Source organism: Carya illinoinensis, chromosome 1 (assembly GCF_018687715.1).
Source record: "Carya illinoinensis cultivar Pawnee chromosome 1, C.illinoinensisPawnee_v1, whole genome shotgun sequence".
Taxonomy (NCBI): Eukaryota; Viridiplantae; Streptophyta; class Magnoliopsida; order Fagales; family Juglandaceae; genus Carya; species Carya illinoinensis.
In genome coordinates this window covers 38,276,215-38,293,158 of record NC_056752.1, presented here as the reverse complement: position 1 = coordinate 38,293,158, position 16,944 = coordinate 38,276,215, and the positions used below count along the sequence as shown (strand labels likewise).

Below are 16,944 nucleotides of genomic sequence, written 5' to 3'. Positions count from 1 at the left end.
AGTGAAAAATAATTTTTGGATATATTTGAATGATTGGATTGACTGGCTTGAGTTAGAGGTACTGTAGGGTATGGTGGTAAGTAGGGATGGTAGAGTCTCGTCTGCTACACACGGACTTGTAGAGATGGTGGTAAGCATGGAAGGTGGTAGAGTCTCGCCTGCGATTCCCGCCTACAGACGGACTTGTAGGGATGGTGGTAAATAGGGACGGTGGTAGAGTCTGGCTTGTGATTCTCGCTTACAGACGGACTTGTAGGGATGGTGGTAAGCAGAGACGGTGGTAGAGTCCCGACTGCGATTCCTGCCCACGGTGCAGGTGTAGGGATGGTGGTAAGCAGAGATGGCGGTAGAGTCCCCTCCTGTGATTCCCGCCTACATTGCTCTGATGGTTTGGTTAATGGGTCATTTTCTGAAAAAATGGTGAGATTGGATTTTTTGGATCATTATATGGGATAATGGCGATGAAATGTTTTAAAAGAAATGTTTTGGGTCAAAATGGGATTTTGGTGTGCGTGGAAAAAATGAAGATTTTTGGTATATATGCATATGACATCATGTTCATGCATATTGTTGTGGCATGGATATATATTTTTTTTATCTTGAGGTTTGTTTGGTTTGTTACTTACCTGCAGTAGCACCTTGGGTACCGTAAATTTTGATGAAGAGGACAAGAAGGCTGAGCCTGAAGAGGCGGCTTTGCCGGAGGAGTAATCGGGGATCACTCATGGATTGTGGTTTATTTTCTTATTTTTGATTGATATTATATTTTACTGGTTATTTGTAATATTTTTAGTACACTTGTTTTTAAGTGAGTTTGTATTTAAACAAAATTTTGGTACTTAGTTGAAAGACTTTTTATTACCATTGCGTTATTTTTATTGTATACATACACACTTGGCACTTGGCGATGGGATGTGTTACTCATGTTGTTATTATCCCGACGCCTTGATTTCCACATATTCATACGTGAGAGTTGGGAGCATCACAAGGATTGAGAGAAGAAAATGATTGGCTTCATATTAGGAATTTTGAATGTATTTCTTTATTTACAAACTCCTTTTTATAGACACTAAAACAATAACTATTAATGATCCACGCCTAACATTTTGTCTTAATGAATCAGATGAGTTGAATAGTAAACAGTAACATGTTAATGTACAAAATTGTTTGTTTTTATTCTTTGAAGAAATAATGCTTCTGGCATGAAGAGATAATGCTTTTGACATGAAGAGATAATGTTTCGAACATCTTTCATATGTCATGTTGAATAATTGAGAAAGTAATAATCTTCTGGAATCACATAATAATCTCAGGGTCATATATAATTTGCAATTTCTAGATCAAATGGGTCTTGAGAGTCCATCAGATATACTGGATGTTAGGATGAGTTGTCTTTAAAAGGAGATGTCTATTGAGCTGGTGATAATGTGGATTTTTGCAATTGAGATAATCTGACTTGATGTTGTCGATTATCTTTATTGTCGCTGTCTGGGATTTGTGACATTACTTGAACTAATTTCTTTATGTCCTTTTTTTTTTAAAAAAAAAAATATGCTAATTGAGCTTGAAATCTATTCCGCTGGACTAGAACTTCAGGGTTTTGGTAAATTTTGAATTAATACATGATCATAATTATATTTTTTCTACCATTTGACATATATTTGACGAGCTAAGAATATAATAGTTTTGAGAGAGATATGAGGTTTGATAACATATTCTCACATTATAATCTAATTTAATTTTGTTTTGAGAAAAAAGAAGAAGTTGTAAAAAATGCTTTAATATGGACGGAAAATCATTTTATTTTGAGACAATTCTAAAAGTTTCTTATAGAAAAATAAGAAGAAGAAAAGGTTTTAGGTTTATAATAATTCTACCATAGCAAGAACTATGGCAGGAATGTTCTAATCTCTTATAACGGAAGAACTAACACAAATTTTTATTTTATTTTATATTCCCGGAGCGGTGGGTTTTACCTCCCGCACCCCGCCCCGCATGGTGCGGTGGTGGGGGTTTTCCTCCTCGCCACCCGCCCCCACATCCTGTGGGTAGGGTAGCCTGCCCCGCTAGGCGGGGTGCAAGGTGGATACTCAATCCGTCCTGCCCCTCCTCATTTTCATTTTAAATATAGATTACATTTTACTATATTAAAAAGTTATTTTTAGATCCAAAAATGATAAAAAAATATATTTTTAGATCTAAATATGACTATAATTTAACAATTATGTAGTTTTTAAATTTGCTAATACATATTTTGTATAAGTTATAGTGTAGTAATTTTTAAACTATATAATTTTTAAATTTACTAATATATACTTTGTAAATAAACTTAAGAAATTGTAATATATATATTTATATATATAAATTTGTAAAATATAAACATATATTTATATTTATATTTTTGTATATATAAATATTTATATTTTTATATAGAGGTAAGAGTGGAACGGAAGAAATGCGAGACGGTGTTGCCTGCCCTGTCGTGCGGGGGCACGGTAGCGGAGTGCGGGCCCGCTGCCCACCCCTAGTTTTCCCGACAATTCGCGAAACCTGGGCCTAAAAATAATAAAGCAAAATATCTTCAGCTTTCCCGGAGAAAGGCGCTCGGCGGAAGGGTAAAACAAGGAGGAACCCTGCTAAAGCCTAAAACCCCTACCGACGCTCTAACGCAGGTCAGGGATCCGCTTGTAGCCTTCTCTTCAGTACAGCCTCTTCTATCTCGAAACCCTTGTTTTTAAAAACCAAATTCTTCTCCTGGTTGTCCCCAAAAGAAAGTTATATAAGAAAGCCTGGAATCTGAGCCTTCTTTTTTTAGTCGGTGGATATCGCAGGCTCGTACAAATAGGACGTTGATTCTGACTTCCACAATCTGAATATCAATTCATCAGACGGAAAGAGCACACTAATGCAAATGGACTCCAAGGACTCATCAAACATTCAAGTAAAATGCTCACACTCGCATCTCTCCGCCTTTTTTTCCATAGTTTTGTTGTTTGTGGTTGTCTCTGTTTGGTTCGGGAGAAAACGACAGGAAAAGTTTTCAAAATTTGTATTCTGAGCTAATGTTTTAGCTTTAATGAGGACCTGAGGTTAAAAACTCTATTTAGTTTAGGCTCTCTTGGTCCTGGTCCCAAATTATAGAAGCATCTATGATATCTAGTGAAAATTTTGTTTTTGGGTTTCCCCACCCTTTTGTACTTGTTCTGACTGACCCAATTCAGATTTGAGCTTAATTTGTTTTGAAAATGGCGCATCTCTTATTTTTTATTGTTTGATCGTACATCATAGGCAAAGGATAAGGAAAAGAAGGACCTTAACGAGTCAATGAATAAGCTGCATATTGAGGGGGCATCATCTGAGCAGGCAGGGACTTCGACTACCAACTTCAAGAGGAAACCAGTTATTATTATTGTTGTAGGAATGGCCGGTAATGTCGCAGTGGCTTTGTTTGAAAGTTGCTTTTTTATATTTTGTTCGTGTCCAGGTTTTCAAAAACTATTTCATTGTGTTACTAGTTGGGAGATAATAATTGGTTTTAGGTATGATTAGGGAGTGGAAAAACGACATTTCTTCATAGGCTGGTTTGCCACACCCAGGCTTCCAACATTCGGGGTTATGTGATGAACCTTGACCCTGCTGTGATGACCCTCCCATTTAGCGCTAACATTGATATAAGAGACACTGTGAAGTACAAGGAAGTGATGAAACAGTTCAATCTAGGACCTAATGGCGGAATTTTGACATCACTCAACTTGTTTGCTACAAAGTTTGATGAGGTAAATATTAAATTTGAAATATATGCTTTAATGTACATTAATGTCCTAATGCCTTATGCTGCTCAGTTCAACCTCTGCTTTTGATGAGGCCAGAGGAGGCCATGGCTCTGTGACCTCTAGGTGGTCTTGCACCAATTTTCAGTGTCCTATCTGGACTATCACAATTGCAAAGATTCTAGGATAAGTGGTTAGGTTGCAATTGGCTAGTTTAAGCATATAGACTATGCATTTGGTGCAATATCAAAGTGATACTAAAAAAAAAAAAATTATCAAAGTGATTGCATATGCTGAGCACTTTTCAGCTATGTATACTCTGTAGCCACAGGATCTTCTTATTTATTGGTTTATGCTCTCGCTTCAACTCTTATCTCTGATTTGTTCTTTTATTCATTTTCACCGAGTATTTATATGTATACTGATATTTATAATTCCCAACAGGTTATTTCTGTTATTGAGAGGCGAGCAGATCAGCTTGATTATGTTCTTGTGGATACTCCTGGTCAGATTGAAATATTCACTTGGTCTGCTTCGGGTGCCATCATTACAGAAGCTTTTGCATCAACCTTCCCTACTGTTATTGCTTATGTAGTCGATACACCTCGTTCATCAAGTCCAGTGACTTTCATGAGCAATATGCTATATGCTTGTAGTATACTTTACAAAACTAGGTTGCCTGTTGTGCTGGCATTCAACAAGACTGATGTGGCTAAACATCAATTTGCCTTGGAGGTATGATTTTCATTGACCCTTGATGTGAATGTGTTATAGTGGAGTAATATTGTTTACTACATTCAACAAGACTGCTGTCTTTTTGACTTGCATATAGGTTTCCCTTTGTATTTATTTCCTTGTCTTGGATGCTGATGTGCATGCAGTGGATGGAAGACTTTGAGGCATTTCAAGCAGCAGTAAGTTCAGATGAATCATACACATCAACTTTGAGTCAGAGCCTGTGTCTTGTGCTGGATGAGTTCTACAAGAATTTACGTACTGTTGGAGTGTCTGCTGTTACTGGTGCTGGAATGGAGGAATTCTTTAAGGCCATTGATGCAATTGCAGAGGAATACATGGAGAACTATAAGTATTGTTACAACTTGAAAAATATTTTCCTGTCTCTCTCTCATATTAAATAGTCAAATTTCTACTAATTTTGCTGCTAATTCTTGTTTGTGTAGGGCTGATCTTGACAAGAGACGGGCTGAGAAGCAATGCTTGGAGGAAGAACGCAGGAAGGAAAACATGGATAAGTTGAGGAAGGATATGGAAAAATCAAGGGGAGAAACTGTCGTCTTGAACACTGGTCTGAAGGACAAAAAAGACCATAATAAAACTGTGATGGATGAAGAAGATAAAGAAATAGAAGGGGAAGATGATGATGACTATGAGGAATTTACTGAAGAGGAAGATGTTATCGATGAGGATGAAGATGAAGAAGTTGCTAGATTCTCCTTTTAGTACACCTATTCCAATGTAGTTTTCTTGAAACAAAATTTTGTATAGGACCTTAACAACTAACTAAACCTCTAATTTAACGCCATATAGGATTATGGTATTGTGTTTGCTATTTACAAGTCTGATTATTGAAGTTTCTGCAGTATGATTGAGTTTTAGCTGTTGTTGGTCTTGATTGTTATTTTTTCTTCTGTTTTTTCAGAACTTTTTACCTGCTCAGATTGTTTACCTGAACATGAATTTATACTGATTTTAATGCTATTTTTTGACGAGAGGGAAGAGCAAACTTGTAAAAAAAATTCCCCAGAACGTGGAATGAATGAGCAGAAAGTGCCAAAAACTAAATGAGAAGATGTCAAAAAGCATAATTGACAGTAAAATCAGAGATTCCCATTAATAATTAATTTCATTATTCTGCCTTTAACAATGAATTTGGATTCCTTTATTATTGTGGGACCTATTGCAACGTTAAACACTGACATTGATGCATCCCTTTTCGTGGATCAATCAATGACAGATGCATGCCCATCTGATCGTTACCTGTCAAAAACTTGCCCATATTTGGGCGGGCCATTTTCTTTCAAAATAGAGTCCTGCTACGTGTACGTCCAAAAAACGCATTGTTCCTTACCTGCTGACATGGCACATTATTATTTTTTATTTATTTAAAACAAAACCTTAGCCGTCAACTCGTTAGTTTCACCTCTTCCGTCTGAAATTGAAAGTTCTCTCCCTCTGAAATTGCCATATAAAACTATTGTTCTTCCGTCCAAAATTTCTCTCTATTTTATATTATCTAAAATTGTTGTCTGTTCTTCTGTTCTTCCGTCTTCCGTCAGTTTTATCAAGAGACCACTTGGAAATTTCTCTCTTCCATCTGAAGTTGCCATCTAAATTTTGGTTGCAAATCAGGTTCGTTATTGTCTGTTTCAGGTGGTCTTTGTTTCGATCAGTATGTTTCTTTTAGGCGGTCTCTGTTTTGATAGTCTCTGTTTTAGTACTGTCTGTTTCACTTAATGCAATAAAAAGCACATTCACCCATAGATTATGGTTTGAGAGATGGGAGAAGATTAAGAAGAGCAGAAAAAGCCTATGTTGTAGCCATTTGACTTTGCCCCACCAAGTGAAAAAGCAAGTGATGTGTTTGATGGGAGAAGACATATTCTCTGGTTCCAGCCGTTTGAAGAACGAACGGAAAAATGAAAAAGAGTAGGCCTGAGAGATGGGAGAAGGTGAAGGGAGTTCAAAGGAAACCGCTATTTCTCTTATTTTCATAAAATAAAGTTTTGCCCATCGTATCCTTCCACTTATGATGAGCAGTGTTATATACAGTTATAAAATTATAAACATCGCATAATCATTTTGAAAAAAAAGTAGAATTTACGATTATAAAGTTAGTTTTTTTTATATAAATCTTATATTAATTCTTTTTTTTAAAATTACTGCACATCACTTGTATAATTACGATTACAAATATTATTTTTCTTTTTATAAAAATAAGACTATCACGTCAGCACGTTGGTTTAACATTTCTCTTTTTATTTAATTAATTTATTTATATTTTATTAAAAATAATTTTAATTTTAATTTTAAATATAAAATAATTCGTATTGATATATAGATTAATATGTAATTTTATTTATATAAAATAAAATTTTAATAATAATTACAAAACGGAATAACTAGCATGAAAATAAATTCTCACAAATTTTTTTAACTAATTTAATTATCTTGAAATTAATTAGATCGAAAAGAATTTTCATGCAAAGGATAATGATTTGATTTGATAATGTCTAACTGTTAAAAGATTTATCCGGGAGCTAATCCGTTAAAAAAGATTGACCATAACCAAAAGCAATTTAATTTTTTTTTTCTTTTTTTGAAAAGGTAATTTAATTAATTATTATTAACAATTATATAAAAGTGTATAGATTTTAAAATTATTAAAATTAATTGCTGTTCATCTTCTTCATCCGAATCAGATTCCCCAACAAAAAGCCAAGATTCTCGAGACACACACAAAAGGAGACTTCGGTAGTGGTGCTGGCCCTGATCTCCGAGTTAGTTCTACGGTTACAATCAAATGGCGAAGCAGCACGATGGGCTCCCGATACCCGTGTTTTCATCACTGGAGCCTGTCTACGGCGACGGCTCCCCGCTCGAGGAGGCCCAGCTTCGATTTGACAATCTCAAGTCCAAGTTTCTCGAGGTTTTTGGTCATCCTCCTCACGTCTTTGCTCGCTCTCCAGGTTAGCGTTAGCTGCCTCTCTTCCTCTCCTTTAATATCTGTTTTTGGTTGCCGAGGAAATCTTATGGTTCCGAAAATGGATTTCACGAGTTCCTCGCTAATGATTAAACTCTTTGAAAATCTACTTTTTCCTGAATCTTAGATTATTGGAAATGAATCTAACCTCTTTGTGTGCAACACACACTGTTCTTTTGATGCAATACGGACTTATTATCATAAAATTTTTTATTTCCGTTGAGTTTTGGACGTAGAAAATCTTGATGATAGATTGAGAACCGGACTGTTAGTGATTGATTTCCTGCGTGCAGGAAGAGTGAACTTGATCGGGGAGCACATTGACTACGAAGGTTACTCGGTGCTGCCGATGGCAATACGGCAAGACACGGTAGTGGCAATCCGAAAGCACGATGAGGGAGACGCAGAAAAGGTTCTCAGAATTGCTAATGTCAATGATAAGTACACCATGTGCACGTATCCCGCTGATCCTGACCAGGTAAACGAATAATGCTGATAATATTTTGTTACTCCAATTGAGTTTTGTAGCTAGAATCGTATCCCTTGGTGTGTGTGCATTATATCTTTGGCATTTTGGACTCGATAATTTAAATTGGAATTGTTGATGTTACTTCGTCCCTCTAAGATTGCATCCGTTGTGATTTGCTGCCTTGTAATTCCTGGCTTAGATTGACGTTAAAACCATTGTTATGCTGTTAAAAATTTCAGATCTCATAGTACGATGTCACTTGTAGTCCATGTCCACCTCTATAAAAATCTAAATTTAATATCAAAATTTGACATTGTTTATTGTGCAGGAAATTAACTTGAAGGATCACAAGTGGGGCCATTATTTTATTTGTGGGTGAGAAATGAAAGACCGTACTTCTAGATATATTCTCTCTGTGACTGCGTTCTATGTTAATGTCACTCTTCTAGATTCAATGATTAATTCTTAAATTAAAACTTCTTATATAAACCCTCTGTAGAAGTTCATGAACTAAATGCAAAACTGAATTGATGTTGTGCTGTAGTTTTGCCTCAAATGACCTTGAAAATATAATGTATGTTTGCTTTGAATTTAACCTAATTTAGTTCCCCTAGTCTGACTCATCACTTGCAAGAACTTCACCTGTTTCAAAGTTGTTGAAATAAATTTTGTGCGATGGGTGGAAGGAGAGCTTCTTTGCATGGTAGAAGGGCAATCAAATTTAAAGTAGTTTCTAAATTCAAAAGTTAATGTATGTGAAGACTGGACTTTTTATTATTCCATATCTCTTCAATAACGATTTCTCTTTGCATTAATTTGATAAACATGTACAAATTATCAATTAGCTACTTCTTTACTTCTCAGCAGAAAATGATGGTCTTTATTCTCCAGGTACAAAGGCTATTATGAATACGCTAAATTAAAAGGAGTTAATGCTGGTTCACCAGTTGGACTTGATGTTCTTGTGGATGGAACAGTTCCTACAGGTGCATTTCCCATTATTCACGTAGAATGGCATTGGCCATGATGTTCAATAGGAGTTGATTTGTTTGCCATGTTTTTACTATGACAATATTGTTATTGTTTACCTTCATACTGGTGTCTTCATTTTTTTCCTTTAATTTAGGATCTGGATTATCAAGTTCTGCTGCATTTGTTTGCTCTTCCACAATTGCTATCATGGCTGCTTTTGATGTGAACTTCCCGAAGGTACATATTAACCATTATTTCACCAATTGTATATTATGGAATCTCCCTGTTGTCTTCAGTGGAACATTTTAGTTCAAAATCACTTATTAAATACCAAGTGGGGCATATGTACCCTTTGCTTGGAAGCTCTTCCTAAAGTACATCTTCTGCACAAAGTGACCTATTTTGTGCAAAATTGTAATGATAGATAGAGGGTTCTCTCTCTTCCCCTCTTATGCCTTAGAACAGCATAAACAAACGATCATTTTAATTTGGAGTGCATCTGACTTGTAGTAAAGAATTTATTTGTTTTTTAGTACTTGCATTTTTACTTGTATTTACATAGGCTGTGCATTTATTACTTCTGAACTTGGGGATTCAACCTTGTTGAAGTTTGCAATTCATTTTCCTAAGCTATGGTGTCAAACTTGTAACTGATTTCAAGCATACATTACTCATGTGGAATTTAGCCAATAAAATTATCTTGGAATCTTTAGTACTATAATTAAGTTGGAAAATCCGCTTGTTCTGTACCTCTGGTAAACATTTTACTCCTATTTGTCTGTTTATTCGTTAAATCCTTTCGGATCGTAACATATGTTTCTATTTTAACAGAAAGAAATTGCCCAACTTACATGTGAATGTGAACGACACATTGGGACACAATCTGGCGGAATGGATCAGGTAATACATATTTTTGTTTCGTAATGATTAATTCTGTTCTAATTTTCTGCATTGACCATCAAATATCTCTGATTAGTATTTGATTTTTTGCCTGTCTAATCGCATTGGTATAGTTTAATCTACCTGACCAACCAGTCCTTCACGTGGCAGGCAATCTCTGTAATGGCCAAATCTGGGTTTGCAGAGTTGATTGATTTCAACCCTATTCAAGCTACTGATGTGGAACTTCCTGCTGGTGGGATTTTTGTAGTAGCCCATTCTCTGGCAGAATCTCAGAAAGCAGTCACAGCTGCTACAAATTACAATAACAGGGTTGTTGAATGCCAGCTGGCTGCTGTAAGTGTCAATTTTTCTTATAGTCTTGAACATGAAATATTCATAAACCTGCCTCGCTGTCCCTTATATTTGATTTCAGTATGCCCGCTTTGGTTTTCGTATTATGATTTTCAAGACACTTGCCAATTACTTTTCAACCAAGTTGGAAGGAGATGGGCGGCTAAAGGGAAATATTGAGGAGTTTTGCTTCAAATTTTTTTTTTTTTTTTTTTTTTCCTTCTGAGTGCAAGAGATAAAGTTTGAGTTAGTGATCTAAGTGAGTATAATCACTTGAAGATCCCATTATTCTAACTGAAGAAACTGAACTTTCTTTTTCTGAAAAAAGAGATATATGGTTAACTGGCTTGCAAATTGCAAGGGTAACAACTTTTTTCTTTCATACATCATCTCTATATGGGTGATTTGATCTATCAAATAGAGAATCACGCTGTGTGCCGTCAAACTTCTTCAGATTGTGCTTGGTATAAAGCTGGGAATGAAACCAAAAGAGGCAGGATCAAATGTGAAAACACTTTCGGATGTTGAGGGGTTGTGTGTATCATTTGCCCGTGATCATGGATCTTCCGATCCTGTCCTTGCTGTTAAGGTATTTCTTTTGCCTATCTTCTACAACCTTTGGAATTATGCTATGACAAACTGATCATGGGGTGATACATGTTTGTTGGATATTCTGGATTTATGTATGTATTTAAACTCTGTCTTTCATTAGAAATTCCTGAAAGAGGAACCATATACAGCTGAAGAGATTGAAATGATCATGGAGGAAAAGCTTCCATCAGTTTTTGGCAATTCTCCAACTTCTCTCGATGTGTTGAAAGCTGCCAAGAACTTTAAGTTGCATCAGGTACATTCTTGTTTGTATTTCATAGATGGACAGCTACTTTTAACCCATTTCATAGTTAACCTAAGATTTGAAATTTATGAATCTTTCATGTTCTTATTTTCCATTTCTTTATTTTTTTAATTATCATTAAAACTGGTTTAAAATGGAGGCAGACTTTCTGAATGCCTGAATATAATGAGGAGTTGTTGGGAAGCACCGGCTAATGTTACCTTCATACTGCCCCAAGCTTTCTTGGTCACCAATCTATGTCACAAGCTCATGATTTGTCTTGTTTGGGAGAGGTAGAATAATTCTGAGAGTAGCTTTCTCTTTCTAGGAGATCCCCCAGATATACTTATGTTATGTCCTTACCAGCATTGTAGTATTAACAAGTATTTAGGATATTTAAAATTAACTTTTCCAAATGGTTAACCATTTCGCATTATATTCTTAATAATTCAGAAGTCAAACTTTAATCTTACTACATTCTTATTTTAAGATTTGGTTCCTCTTGCAAATTTTTATTTTATTTTTACCACAAAAGAGAACTTAAAACATTCAGAGTAAATCATGTATGCTTTTGTTTGGAAATATCTTTTTTCTTTATTCCCCCTTCCGAGTAGCATTTTTTGTCATGTAGTCCAATCATTAGTAAGTGATTTATTTGTCCATTTCTGATTCAAGATGTTATTTCTTTATGATAAACTTGTCTTTTAGCGAGCTGCTCATGTGTATTCTGAGGCCAGGCGAGTATATGCCTTTAAGGACACTGTGGCATCAGAGTTAAGGTCAGTTATATCTAATTGATCCTAGCTTCTTTGTTTTTTTTTTGGCGCTCATAAATGCTCCTTTTTCTTTTAAGTACCAATCAAATTGAGCATTGTTAAACTATTACAGATACATGAATCAAATTACTTGAAAAAAATAATAATCTAATTTTGGATTGCACATGCTCTATGCACAGGAAACTCATAAGCCTAGACCTATCGATTGTTACTTCTTTAATTAGAGTTTTGAAATTGTTGGTTCATAATCCTTTCTCAAGTCTGCTACATGCCCAGAAAAGGAGGGTTGTGGCATGTTGACGTCCGCATGATACATAGTCATCATGATATGTGCATTCTATGTTCCTGGTTGTTATGTTCATGAAATGTGTCGTCATTCGGTTGCTCCAATACGAATTTGGGGTGTTATGAACTAGGCTGGGAATTGGGAACCGAAATTTAGTTATTGATTGAAGCTCTTCCCAAGAGAACTTTGCAATGTGGCTGAGTGTAGTTTTTCGTATTATTTTCTTTTGAGTCAATCTAAGTTTCTGCCTTTTAAAATAGATGTAGATGTTGCAGAACCTTCTTATTTTATTGTCTAAGTTCCAGTTTCTCGAGAAAGTTTCAATTAATTGTTCTTGCAGTGAGGAGGACAAGCTGAAGAAGCTTGGTGACCTTATGAACGAGAGCCATTCCAGCTGTAGCGTTTTGTACGAATGCAGGTACAACTTTTCAAAATTGGCTTCCAGAATGTGCATGCATGCACTTTCACTAGTTCCTCATCATCAGTGAGATAGTACTGCTACATCCACAGATGAATTATAGAAAATAATCCTACAAACTGACGTGAATTCATTTAATCTATTAGATTTACTTTACAATAAAAGTAATTTTACAATCTAATAAATCAAATGAAGCCACATCAGTTTGTAGGATGGCTTTTGTGTAATTCTTTTGTGACTAGAGTATTTCCCTTAGTGAGAAACCACATAAAAAAGACGCAAAGGTCCAATATAAATATGCAGCTTGCATGTACAGGCTACATGCTCTGTGTAACAAATTTTCATTTATAAATATCGCACATTCTATGTTTTTATTTGGAAAAATGAAGCCTTTTACGAGATTCTCATCATGCACTTCTTTTTGGCATTGCAACCTATATAATTATTGAAAGAAAAGCAGTCTAAATCTAACATAAATGCATCTACTCTGCAGTAGCTATTACTTCATGAAATATGCCCAGCCTGGCTCACGTTATACATTCGTGTTAAATTTTTCTTTCTTCTTTTTAATCTTAACTAGCTGTCCTGAGCTGGAAGAACTTGTAAATTTATGTCGGGAACACGGTGCCTTTGGGGCAAGACTTACAGGAGCTGGATGGGGTGGTTGTTCAGTCGCTTTGGTGAAAGAGAGCATTGTACCACAGTTTATCCTCAATTTGAAGGTTAGCCTTCAATTGTTCCTAGATGGAAAGTTATCCATACATTATTGGAATAAACAATTGATGAATTCGTATTTGTATCAGGAACGGTTCTACCAGTTAAGGATTGACAAAGGGATCATTAACAAGAACGATCTTGGCCTGTATATTTTTGCTTCCAAGCCGTCAAGTGGTGCTGCGATCTTCAAGTTTTAGTATGTGTCACTTGCTCGCCCTTTTCCTTTTATTGGGTAGAGAAACAGCAACTGCTGCTATTAACTTGTGCCGAGAAACCACATAAAGAATCTCGTCTAGTTGAACAAAATCCAACGAGATAATTTTAGAATTTTTTTAGGGTTCTGGGTTTTTTTTCTTTTTGTTTCTGGAAGTTGTAGGTTTATCCTTTGTATACTCCTGTGTACTTGGTATGCCTATTTCTTCAATAAAATTATTACTTATAAAAAAAAAAAAAGAGTTTTTAAGTGAAATGGACTTTTATCGACGTCGTTGTCACAAATCCTAGGGTTGGCCGAAAATAAACAGAGTTTGTTGCCTGTGAAAGGAAATTACTATGATACCAAATTCTGCCCATTTCAGCAGAGCTACTCGATTACAATATTTCATTACTAATGACAATGTTCACCAGTATTAGTGGATGAGATGTGAGCAAAAGAATGGAGGAACCCGAATCATTGTTTGCCCTGTCCGAAAATTGCCGGGTCTTCTGGCTAGAGGTAGAGACAAAACCGGTTCAGGATATTTCCTCATCCGTCGTGATGGTCCACTAATTAAAATGGGTTTCAATCTGCATGTGTATTAGTAGGCTGTGGGGCCATTGAGTTTGGGTGGCTGTCATCACTTAAAGACTATCTCGATGGGCCAACATGGATTTTTGTTATCGAATCTCCCGTGATTCTGCACTCTGCAATCTTAAGTTCAGTTTGACAATTAGAAATTTTTATTTTAAATTTAAAATTTTTATCTTATTATTATAATTTTTTTAAATCTTTATATAAAATATAATAAATAATTTATTTATTTTTATTTTTTTAATCTCAAAATAATAATAATATTAATATATAATATTTTAATATTTCATTTTAAAATTCAAAATTTTCGTCTGAAAATTTTGGTTAAACCAAACCTAAATGTTTAATTACTTAACCAAAAAAAAAATGTTTAGTTGAGCGGGCCCAAGCTGACCATTTTCTTAGTATATGAAAAATTTGAGATTTGAAAAAAATAAGATTTAGATCTAACTTTTAAGAATATGCTATTATTCCAATTTTCGTTCATTGAAAAAATAACATTTTGGTAGTTTATGTGCACATAAAATATAGAGAATATAAGCGTGTACAAAAGCCAGGGAAAGTATTGGACTTGTAAACTGTATAAAAAAGAATGTAGGTAGGAAGCATTGATGACACTAATGGAGGAGAAGTAGAGTCTGCCTTGATGACAGTAAGCATGCATGGGCCTCTCCAAGTAGTTGTGACATGGAGGGAATTCTAACCCATGCGCGAGTACAGCAATAACGATAATATCAGAGTTTAAGCTTTTGGCAGCTTAATGAAAGTCCAAGGTGTTAGATGCTTTGAACGTATCATGGAGGCATGAAGTTTGTTTTCTTGGATTGTTAGATGACGAGGGAAAGGACACATTCAACCCAATAATATTCAAAAGTCATTCGGGCGAGGTGATTTTAGTTGATCTTGTCTAATAATTCTGGGAAGTGGTGGAAAGGAAATAACTGTCATCGATGTTGAGAATTGACTGTTATACTAACCAATTCTCTCAACAAATATGCATACGTTATTCTTTAAGACCTCAAACCACTATTAGGTTGATCTTATCTTTAGTACTATTCATTATGCTAACCGATATCTCAACCAAATACAGTCAACAGTGATATACAGATAAATCCACCCAAGAAAGTAACAGGCAATAGTTTTGGGACCAAATCGCACATCCAAAAACCAAGTGGGTCCAGATTATCCTCCCAACTATGGAACATCCAAACTTAATAGAATCCTCTGAGATCTCAAACATCTTCCCTCCCTCTCGTTGCCCTTGTGGGTTTGGTCCATCCACCCATTGATATTATGTGATACGCTGTCTATTTCTGTCTCTATCTCTTCGGCTACTATAATGGGTTAAGCCAACCGAAGTCCCTTTTATGAGAATATATATGTTTATATATATACATATATGATTTCATTAAAATAAATAGAAAAAAGAAAAACATGCAGTTTAGTGTTAATTTTGGTGGGCAGTCACAATCCATAGAAAAAGTAGATATTCTACCTTTATAAGCTTACAAGAAAGTGACTTTGTGATTTTGTAGTAATCAATGGACTGTCATTTGGTTTATGATTCAGTGGGTTTTGAAAGCCTAAGGAATTAGTCCTCTCTTCCCTTTTTTTTTTCTTTTCTTTGTCCCTTTCTCTTCAAAAATATAAACGTTGGATTCTTCCCGTTAGATGTTAACTTTTGACTAATAATGCTGTTTAGACTTCTGACGAGATCAACCCAAACGTTTAATTTTCATTACAAATTACCGTTTTCTAAAACCAAAAGTGCTTGTAGGACCGGTCGTAAAACACATATATAATAGATTTACTGTTAATGTGAGGATCCCTTTTTCTAAATTCTATACGAGTAATAGTAAATATAGTTATAAATTGTGTAAATATAATACATTATTTTTAAAAAAGAATAAATTTTTCTATTAAAAAATAAAATATGAAATATCATTTGTCATCCCATACACCCACCACATCTTTTTCCTCCTAAAAGTAACAAATAGGCCAAGTACAACTGTATATAGATTTTATTTTTTAAAAAAGAAAAATTACTTTCTCAAATCTCTCTCTCATTTTGAAACATTAATTTTCTATGATAAATAAATACATTAAATACCCAATAAGTTTTATAAACTCACTTTACATATATTTAATTTTCTCAGTTTAGATCTTAATATTTGCAAGTACGCTATAAAACATCTTAATGTGTTTTGTTAAGACTCATCTTGAATTTCCTTTCTTTTCATTGACATTGAATGTTGGGTACAAAATTTTAATTTATCTCGAGGGTGCCCAAACCCTCTTCAAGAGTGACTCATCTTGAATTTCAAATCGCAAGGGTTGCTGTAAATAGATCGAACAAATATATTAAGTTTACCTTTTTTTTTCTTGATAAAATATGCATTCACCATTAGAATCATGTTATTGGGTTCTTTTTTTCCTAGGTAGGGGTTTTAAAAAGTTTTCTTAAAATAAAGTGACTAGCTTTATTTGGCTAGGCGTTTCTAACTTGTGCAAAAAATGCTCGGATTTATTTAGGCTCGATTTATATATAAGAAATATTTCATTTCATCTTATTTTATTATTATAATTTTTAAAAATTTATAAACAAAATATAATAAATAATTTAAATTTTCAAATATCAAAATAATAATAATATTAAAAAATAATATTATAATAATATTTTATTAAACTTTTATATCAATTTACTATCCAAACAGTAATTTAATTATTTTGGCACAAAAAAAAAAACATAAAGTAAAATGATAAATTTCAAATATATTTTTTATGGTTGTCACCCAAAGAATTTTTCATGACTCCTTATGAAAGTTAATCATAACAAAATATATTTACAATTGTACCCAACCCAAAGAAATAACCTTTGAATGCAGACAGCTTTTTGGGTATTTAAAAAGTATAATATTAGTACAAAAGGAAGATCCTAAAAAACCAAAATGTGTGTT

The 16,944-nt window shown here is 34.5% G+C and overlaps 2 protein-coding genes across 4 annotated transcripts; both read left to right on the top strand.

The window, feature by feature from the left end:
• The first annotated feature begins 2,448 nt into the window (after positions 1 to 2,448).
• Positions 2,449 to 5,386, top strand: LOC122317807 (GPN-loop GTPase QQT2-like). Of its 2 annotated transcripts, none has more exons than XM_043134843.1 (7): positions 2,449 to 2,672; positions 2,832 to 2,941; positions 3,289 to 3,427; positions 3,550 to 3,776; positions 4,215 to 4,505; positions 4,652 to 4,857; positions 4,952 to 5,386. In XM_043134843.1, exons 2-7 carry the CDS (start codon positions 2,906 to 2,908, stop codon positions 5,229 to 5,231), a joined length of 1,179 nt encoding a protein of 392 aa, XP_042990777.1. In that variant the 5' UTR covers positions 2,449 to 2,672; positions 2,832 to 2,905; the 3' UTR covers positions 5,232 to 5,386. The 2 variants fall into 2 exon arrangements, with proteins under 2 accessions (XP_042990777.1, XP_042990769.1); XM_043134835.1 differs by having other exon boundaries at positions 2,816 to 2,941.
• A 541-nt stretch (positions 5,387 to 5,927) lies between these two features.
• LOC122317793 (galactokinase-like) lies at positions 5,928 to 13,829 on the top strand. Of its 2 annotated transcripts, none has more exons than XM_043134817.1 (14): positions 5,928 to 6,140; positions 7,211 to 7,477; positions 7,785 to 7,969; positions 8,289 to 8,335; positions 8,852 to 8,946; positions 9,087 to 9,169; positions 9,764 to 9,832; positions 9,983 to 10,168; positions 10,620 to 10,754; positions 10,878 to 11,012; positions 11,709 to 11,779; positions 12,403 to 12,480; positions 13,061 to 13,202; positions 13,284 to 13,829. In XM_043134817.1, exons 2-14 carry the CDS (start codon positions 7,312 to 7,314, stop codon positions 13,392 to 13,394), a joined length of 1,503 nt encoding a protein of 500 aa, XP_042990751.1. In that variant the 5' UTR covers positions 5,928 to 6,140; positions 7,211 to 7,311; the 3' UTR covers positions 13,395 to 13,829. The 2 variants fall into 2 exon arrangements, with proteins under 2 accessions (XP_042990751.1, XP_042990757.1); XM_043134823.1 differs by lacking the exon at positions 5,928 to 6,140 and adding an exon at positions 6,208 to 6,460.
• Positions 13,830 to 16,944: the final 3,115 nt, after the last annotated feature.

Excerpts from the sequence above, each read along its gene's own strand:
- LOC122317793 (XM_043134817.1), top strand. The coding sequence starts at position 7,312 with ATGGCGAAGCAGCACGATGGGCTCCCGATACCCGTGTTTTCATCACTG. Across the intron at positions 9,170-9,763 it reads TTGATGTGAACTTCCCGAAG|AAAGAAATTGCCCAACTTAC; the intron begins GTACATATTAAC and ends CTATTTTAACAG. Across the intron at positions 11,013-11,708 it reads AGAACTTTAAGTTGCATCAG|CGAGCTGCTCATGTGTATTC; the intron begins GTACATTCTTGT and ends CTTGTCTTTTAG.
- LOC122317807 (XM_043134843.1), top strand. The coding sequence starts at position 2,906 with ATGCAAATGGACTCCAAGGACTCATCAAACATTCAA. Across the intron at positions 4,506-4,651 it reads AACATCAATTTGCCTTGGAG|TGGATGGAAGACTTTGAGGC; the intron begins GTATGATTTTCA and ends ATGTGCATGCAG. Across the intron at positions 4,858-4,951 it reads GAATACATGGAGAACTATAA|GGCTGATCTTGACAAGAGAC; the intron begins GTATTGTTACAA and ends TTGTTTGTGTAG.